The sequence below is a fragment of the Plasmopara halstedii genome, assembly GCF_900000015.1.
Source record: "Plasmopara halstedii genome assembly, contig: Scaffold_1651, whole genome shotgun sequence".
Lineage (NCBI taxonomy): Eukaryota > Oomycota > Peronosporomycetes > Peronosporales > Peronosporaceae > Plasmopara > Plasmopara halstedii.
In genome coordinates, this window is record NW_020188562.1 from 557499 (window position 1) to 566057 (window position 8559).

Below are 8559 nucleotides of genomic sequence, written 5' to 3' on the forward strand. Positions count from 1 at the left end.
TGATGGGGTAGAAATAGAAGTCTTGATGCAACTCACACTTCCATACCAATGATAACTACTGTTTCCACCTTCGGTAGAGGACCTACTGCAATCGTCTCACCCAGAAATCTCAACCCTTGGACATAACCCGCTACTTCATGCCATTTCGACGCGTTGACGCAAACTTGGAACGCACTAGGTACGTCGTATCAGACTGTGCAAAACCCGCATTTTATGTCGTTTCAAGTCTTCCACGGTTAGGGTGCCTCATCTACCAGGTGCTGCACGTAAAGCTGTTCTCTGGTGCGGGATCTTTGCCAAAAGAAATCTAGCTTTTTGCGTTGTTGATTCGTCTGAAACATAGCCGAACATATGGTGATCTCAACTACTCTCATCCAGGAAAAAAATGTCCCTGCCTTTAACGGGACAGGCCCCCAGACATTGCGAATACTAAAAATCGATAGTGTTTCCTCCGGCGACTGTTGGTACCTCTCTGGAGCTATGACCAGCTCAAAATCGTGGCTGCTGGTGCCTGCGGTGGCAACCCGCTTGGTCGCTTGATGTGCTATCGTACTGTGACCAACAAAATACATGAGGTTATCGAGCATGTCTAGTGATATATATCGGATTTGCTATGTTTGATATTAATCAACAATTCGAATCGTAATAATCTTTTGTTTAACATGTTAGCTAGCATGTCAGCTGACTTAACAAATATTGGTCTTACTTGGTGCACCTTTGACGTGACAGCAAATGTTTTTGAAACTGTCGTCAATATGATCCATTCCGCTATGACTTGCTTGATCACTGTATGGATGTTTATCCGTATGCTCGTAGAGTTTATAACATAAGAAACGAGCTGGTTGAATAGCTTCAACCCCATGCCACTGACTCTGTTTACCTTGTGCTTAGGTTCACAGCGGTCTTTTTCAGAATGTGATAGCTAGAAACGCACCCTATTACAATCCGACCGAATTGTTCACTGCAAATTTGACATCACACCAAATATTTAGCCGCAAAAATCTGATTCACTTTCAGGCCAAGGTTAAAATACTTGGACCTTTTGAGATACGAGGGATCTTATGATTTCTTTCAGCAGCCCAAGCTTGGCTTGCACGCCTTTTCGTAGCCTTGTCAATCGCAAAACACAGTTTCGGTCGAGTGCATCGAGTGGTAGACTATCCAACTAATGTATTCTACTTTTTATAGAGGCTGGTCCATCCGCCGCTGTAACAGACTTTGGCATGTGTCATTGTCACATTTATGACCGATTGAATATTTTATGCGAAATATCAACCATTGTAGTATGCAAAGCGCGTTAATTGTAACCACTAGATTTAACACAAAACCCATGTTTTGACGCACTTGGACTCAATATCAAAAAACATTGCTTTATTTCATTATGTCTAGTTTGCCATGTCTAAGGCATATGGCGATGGCCATTACTATCCGCCATAAAAACACGTTTGAGCTTAAGAGTCAAAACTCGACTGTACAATGGTCATTTTGCGTGTATATTTCTTTGTAATTGTAATGAGCAACACTTGTCATTACATGAAAGTACCTTCTGTATGCATTGTGGGAATTATTAAAAGAAGATTCCAGTATAATAATTCCAAATGCATAAGTTAAATTCTTATATGAAGTCACAAACATTCTGTGTGATACAAAATGCTGGTTCCTACTCGGGGGTCTGTACTGCTGACGAGACCGACGAGTCTTTGTCTTTAAAATAGGGTGGCCTAAACCAGTCACTTTTACTGGATATTTTCTACGAAAGTGGAAACTCAAGCTTTCGAAGTTGGTGGCGTAAGTCAGACCCTTCTACTGGGTACCTTTCACGAAAGCTGAGTTCAAGCTTTCGGAATTTAAGCTCCGTACACCCAAGTTCTTTTATTGGTTGAAACTGAGGTTCAATTTCAGTACCCCTTGATTTATAAATCAAGAACCACGCTAATATTAGTAAAATCTCGAGGAGCCCTTGGAGTGTTTTGCATGTAGCTAGGAACCCTAACTCATTTTAATCAAGTTGCAAATTTACCTTTAAGGTATCAAGTCGTTATTTTCCTTCAAGTCGGGACTGTCCTACTCCATCCACATCGGGATGGAGAAGGTCTCGTCGCACAAGCGTGTGTGCTGTTTTTAAGTAACTGTTTGTATGCAGCGCTCTGTTACAGTCATCGTCCAGTTTGCTATATACCAAAACAAATTTGTTAGCCCAATTACGGGCACTAAGAATCTCAAATTGCCAATACTTGTAATCTACAAATTTCAATAAATTTGGAACGCCCATGAAAGTGCCTAAATTTTTCGTTTTGCTCGATCTCGACAAAAGAGCATTCGGCACATCGCCGTACTCTACCGGCGAGTTTCGCTTCATAGTAAGTACTAATAATATCCTGAACGTTTAGCGCTGCATGTCTGCTGCGAATGCTGTTTTGCTCATCGTTTCAGCGAAAGGCTTACACGCATGGGCCTGTAACCTTATTAATTCAGCGTAGTGAGCAGCAACAGATAGTTGGAATCTGAAATCATGATGCGATCAGGTGTGCAGAATTCGTTGCGACCTTAAAGAGGCTTTCTGAATGTGACTTAGCTTGGCGTTGACGAGCAGTCATTTGTCGATGGTCAAGGCAAAACATGTCTGGAAACGACTCGGAAAGTCGCTACTGCTGGTTTTTATCGAAGATTTCTTGGGTCCACATCAAGGAAAACGTTTAGGTCGCTGGCTGCAAGACCTGCGCCTTTTAAGGAGGGTCGCCGAGCAATGTTTTGGTGGATACAGTTAAGAACTCTGATACAGATATGGTCATGGGGGCAGGTACTGTTGGATGCATGGAGTTGATGAAATCTAAAGCGCCATGGGTGTATGTCGATCGCTAGCTTTGTACTATGTCTTGAAAATGCCATAGAAGTGGGAAGAAACGGATTGATTATATCTTGGTGAGAGTCGTATAAAAAGGTACGTGCTGTACTGCCAAATACACACCCTTTACACTTATCCGCAGTTGCTCAAATATATGTTATGTACAGTTGTACAATTTTCACAAAGTAATTTTGTGTAATTGTGATCGTCATATGTAAAGGTAAAAACGATTTGGTATGCTGGGACCTACTTGTGGGTAGCTAGCCGAATGCCAATAACACAAAATTCTAAATGTTGAGTCCATATTTTGTGTTTCTTATAGACCTTATCAAGGGGCAAGCACTGTAAGCTTGTGTACTACAGCTGGTACAACTATATTAATTACGGTGCGATTGTACAAGATTCACATTACACTGGTGTTTAACATATTTGTTAAGATCGCTGAACTTCAACAAAGGAGAAGCAAGAGATTTACGTGGGCTGCTAGCTGTAGGTTAGAAAAGAGCGTGTAGCAATTTTACAATATATATATGTAACTATTAATTTAAAAATAGCCCTAAATATATGTTGCTCTTAAAAATAGAGCGAACTCAAATAGTAAGTTGCCTCAGAAATTCCGATTCCGCTCACATGATCCCAATCATTGTGCCTGTTAGCGCAAACTATGAGAAACAAAGCTTCCTCTGTACAAATTGAACGCCAATTCCATTGGACAAGGTAACATCTGTAGTCAAACCCATGACTAAGTTTTTAAGAGACTACACACTTCAAAAGAGCGAAACATCGATTACTTTTCTACGATTCTCAGGATAAATAGGCCAGCTTGTCAAAAAATTGCCTACCTTAGGCCCAATTGATTATACAATTAGCCTTTAAAATACAACAAGCGGAAATGGCTTGTCTGAAGATGCTCGCTAGCTTTGCGAATCGATAATGAGGCACACCAAATAGCATCTGAACTGGAAACTAGTGTAGAAGCAGATTACTCTTCTGATGAGTTCGACAGTCCAGGTCCGGAACTGAGCTTGCGGTCTCCAAGCCAAGTAGTTGCGCGCAACAATGGGCTACATGTGCAATACACCTATGCAAAGGGCGTTTCCAACGCAGGGTGGTCATATGTAAAAGTGTACGCATCGTCGCAACAGGCGTATAAGGTGCGTTCAAGCTCGTCTTCACCTACTTAAAAGGCGAGAACTGGCGAATTGTGTCCAAGAGTGATGCGATCAAATTGACGCGATATATCCTACGCTCTCCCGAACGCAGTATTGGTTACAATTGTATGAAGAATCTTCGAACGAGTGTGACTGGCAACGGGACTTTCCGCGTTCACCCTATCTCGTTTGAGAAAGCGGTGGATATTGAATTTAAGCGGAGCACGACTTCCGTTTCGCAAAGACAGGATCGGATTCTGGCAATGTGATCTTTACAGTACTCTAAAGTCGACAGGCCTAATTCATGCTGGGGGAAATGGGTGAGATATCTTAAGTAGCGATCCGATCCATGAAAAATGACAGATCGTCCATCTGAGGTCATACGAAGCATTTTGCTTTGCGTTTCCTGTTCGCTTTCGGCTCAGTGAAAAAAGGGTCAATATCACGCAAGAGCGGAGGATAAATACCTCAAAGGGAGACGCCTAGGCTCAGTATGCGCAGATAGATTACTGGAAAAGAATCAGATTTTATTTTACATTACAAAAGGTCGTGGTTAACGGGTCTTAGCGCTTAAGCGAGCAACTCACTTCTTGAGAATTGGTACCCAAAGATCATAATTGTTGGCTTGTATTTCCATCTTTACAATTTTTGTTAAACTGTAAATGGCCCTGACTGACTCTGAAGCGTAGTGGAATTACGTATTGTGCGCCTGTTGAAAACAGTTGAAATTTTGCGAAGGCATAGAAGACATCGACTTCGAGGACAATATCCGTGCATCTTTTGGAAGGGGACATCTGTACAGGTGTCGACGGTTCTGTTGAAATTCTAAGTGATGTTCACAAACTATATTAGCGTGGAGCGCTGTTCATCCGACGATACATCATTCCGTTCTAGTATAGTACGCCACATGACTTGGTCGACTGGAAGTCAAAAAAGGTGACACGCCCTTATACGCTGGTAGAGCATTGGTGAGTCACTAACCGGAATCTGCTAGAAGACAAAAGCGCGCTGCCGGGTCATGAACCGGTATCTGCTAGAGCATTGGCGAGTCAGTTACCGGTATCCTCCAGGAAACAAAAGCGCGTTTGGCGCGGGCACGAAGCTGCAGTAAGCCGAGCTCTCAGAAGCAGCAGCGAAGCTCTACGGATAAGTAGCAAGTAAGACTATTTAATTCGGAAGGAAGTGATCGAGTTTGTCCTAGAGGCTGTAAATATCCCCGCTCATCCCCAGCAGAAGCGCGTATCGATCTGAACTATTATCCATTGGATATGGGCAAGATATTGCAAGACGATACGGTTGGGACAAGAGAAGATACTGAAACCGCCATCCATTATCGAAAAAATTGTCATTGAAAATTACCGGTGCGATGAGTGGGACTGCTATCGTCAAGGACCATCCGGATTCTATCCATCCCTTCTTCAAAAAAGTCACATTATGGGTTTGAGAGATTCATCTCGCCTATTACTCCCAGTAAGAGGAGTACGTCATGAAATTGACTTGGTTCCCGGAACCAAATATCGCGTCACACTACAATCAATTAAACCAACGTGGCAGTGTGAAATCAGTTTTGTCGTGCAGAGCACGAAGTGGGTAAATTAAGAGAAACCAGATCTTCATACTCAGCGATGACTTACTGTTGAACGACGAATGACAAATTGTGCATGCAGATAAAATATGAAAAATGCAGTCACGTTTTCAACGCAATTGCTGATTCCCGGAAAGCAAACGCTGTTAAGCAGCATGATTTGGGTGCACTTATCTCAGTACATTCAACCTGTTTGCTATTTACTAAGAAAAGCTGATGGGAGGCGGCGGTAGCGGTGAATTCACCTAGTGAAATGCTCTGAAGGAGGAGGCGTAATTTCTCATGCAATAATGATGTTATATTTATTAGTGATACAGCTGCTAAGGCCTGATCATGGCTACGCAGAATTTGATTTCAACTATCGAGTCTTCATATTGTGCTGCAAATCACAGGTCAAATGACACATGCGAGTGAATGCTTTTAAGTAAGCTAGTTGCAAATACAAAAAGCAATTGTGTCTTTGTGTCAAGGCTCATTCTATAAACAGAGCAAGAAGAAACTCCATCCAAGAGCCCAATCGGAGCAGTATCGTTGAGGCAGCATTTTGACTCCTTTGTGTCAATCTAAGCAAGTTGTGCACCTTCAAAAGCCCGAACGCCAGGATTCAGAGTCATAGCCCATGAGTGAGAATATCGGGCTTTACAAGCTAAGTAAGATCTGTATTTTGTACATGAATTTGACATATTGCCTATATGACTAGGAAATTGCTGCCACTGAACTTGATCGTAGTACTAACGACATGAGCCCCTGATTCAGCGCATAGGAATAAAAAAAGCTGTTCATTTACCATGCTATATATGCTAGAGTACATAATTTAGCGATTAGCAATATTTGGTAGTCGTACTAGCCAGATATTATAAATTTATATTTCTCATAACTTTATTGTCTTTGTATCGTTTTTGAAGCTCTGTAATCTCATCCATACTAACGTTTTGGTGCTTATTCATGATATTAATTACACCAAGTGCAATGTCAAGTTTGTACAGCTGTAAGGTATTGTATCGAATGTATCAGTGTTAGCTACACAACCTTCCACCTTCTTCAGCCATGGTGTAGACCATACTGGGCTTACACTTTTTTGACACTGCACAAAAGTGACCGCTCCAAGAGCAACCAAGAACACTTCACACTTTGTACGTTATACTGCCTGCTCTTTTCAGCCTACATGTAGTAAGAGCCTGCTCCCATGCATCAGATTGTATCGCTCAGCGAGATTTGTCAAAAGAGCGATCTTCGCGACCGACGCTTTATGGGAGATCCGCTTTTAAATGCTAGGACGTTTTCTGAAACGAAATTAATCACAGTGACTCTCGGGGTCCCAACCAAATCCTTCCGCCCACATCCGGCTGAACAGGATCTGACCGTCACTCAAAGCGACCCGCTTAATGCACAAGTAGCCCATCCTGCTTTACCGAAAGGATCAGAGTAATGCCGACTATTGCTCAAAATCACGTAGTAGTTACGGCTCTAGTCCTTCCATTTCGATCGTTATGCTGGTGCGAAGCTCCTATAAACTTATGCGTCTGAACCTTCTGCTTACATCCGGAGCTAAACAAGCCTCAAAAATGCTTTCTTAGTTCACAGATCATCATCATCTCCTTCAGGCGTATCGTCTACACTTGAGGAAGAAGCGTTTGAGAATAGCCGTAATCTCAATAACGGGTATACCTCAGGGAATAGATTTGGCAAAAGTGCCGCGATGTGTATAAATCAATCGCTGAAAAAAACATGCCGGTTCATTCGCATAAGGCTTTACAATACAGCCTCGGCAAAGCGGACGTTTGTCCAGTGCATCGTCTCATGCTTGACCATTTAAACACAAAACACGACGGAACGTCATGGGGCCAACTCATTTCTTCGAGCTGCTGCTGTTTCCAGCCTTGTTGCTCTGATGAGACAGCTGGAACAGCTATCCACCAAAGGAGTTTTTCAGCGCAAGGCCGGTCTCCTTCAACTAATAGAAGATAAAAGCCGAGGTAGCGATTCTTGCCATCACCCAGCATGTGGATTCTTACTACCATATCACCAGTGCCATGTGTGCCAGTACAGCGATATAGCAAGTCTTGGGATAGAAAACATGAAATCAAGCACTTCGACAAAGCGACATCTAAGCTCTCAGAATCCCTGATTCCCTACGCATTCAGCTGCACAGCAGATGTTGCGTCTGACCCATCCGCTGTATTTATCGACTCATTGATTGGCGATGTCTCGTGGTGAAATGCGAAGTTCATCGTTGAGTGACGCAAAGTTTACTCCGGTACAACATTCTGCTGACCCAGCTTATTCCATACCACAAAGATACACTCGGCAGAGAAGGATAAACACCTTTGAGAGATGTGGTGACGACATCACTGTGCGCGGCGAAGCATGATCTGTTTGGTTTTCAGAGCGCTGCAAATGCACTCTTATTCGACAAAGACATCCTTCATTGCAAGTAGCACTTTGTTTCGAATATGATAGTTCTTCTCATCAGCTTCCAGTTGGCGAGACCATGGACTTGGCGTGAATGAATGTCTCGATACTTTCAGACAAAGTTAACGACATTGGTGAACCATCCGTCAGTGCAAAACTTAAAGATGAGATGTGTCCGAGTGCAGTTTTCCTTGACAGAAACTTAAGAGCACATATCACCTCCTAACTACTGTTTTTCAAGTAAGATAAAACGCATAGAAGGCGCACTGAAGCTGCCTGTCTAATGTGAATAGTGTAACGGGGTTACACGATTTCTAATAACAGGGGGCGGTGACACGAGATGTGCATGGTGTGATCACACACCCAAGCAAGAATACGGTTACGGGGCTAGGTAGCCAGTTGCATGTATTTAGATTTTACTATATATATTTATTATATTGAGGAAAATATAAATTCAGGATTAAAAAGTTAATAAAAATCAGTTTGGAATTTGAACCAATAGTGTCGATCAGGGGTCGGGAAAATAATATTATTTATTTATTCCCACCCTAAGTCTCCTGGGAATA

The 8559-nt window shown here is 42.5% G+C and overlaps 2 protein-coding genes across 2 annotated transcripts; one reads left to right on the forward strand and one right to left on the reverse strand.

Moving 5' to 3' along the window:
• Positions 1-236: 236 nt before the first annotated feature.
• On the reverse strand, positions 237-587 carry PHALS_01977 (uncharacterized protein; the record flags this gene model as incomplete). Its single annotated transcript, XM_024716470.1, has 1 exon — positions 237-587. One exon carries the CDS (start codon positions 585-587, stop codon positions 237-239), a length of 351 nt encoding a protein of 116 aa, XP_024582065.1.
• A 1683-nt stretch (positions 588-2270) lies between these two features.
• Positions 2271-2508, forward strand: PHALS_01978 (uncharacterized protein; the record flags this gene model as incomplete). Its single annotated transcript, XM_024716471.1, has 2 exons — positions 2271-2360; positions 2434-2508. 2 exons carry the CDS (start codon positions 2271-2273, stop codon positions 2506-2508), a joined length of 165 nt encoding a protein of 54 aa, XP_024582066.1.
• Positions 2509-8559: the final 6051 nt, after the last annotated feature.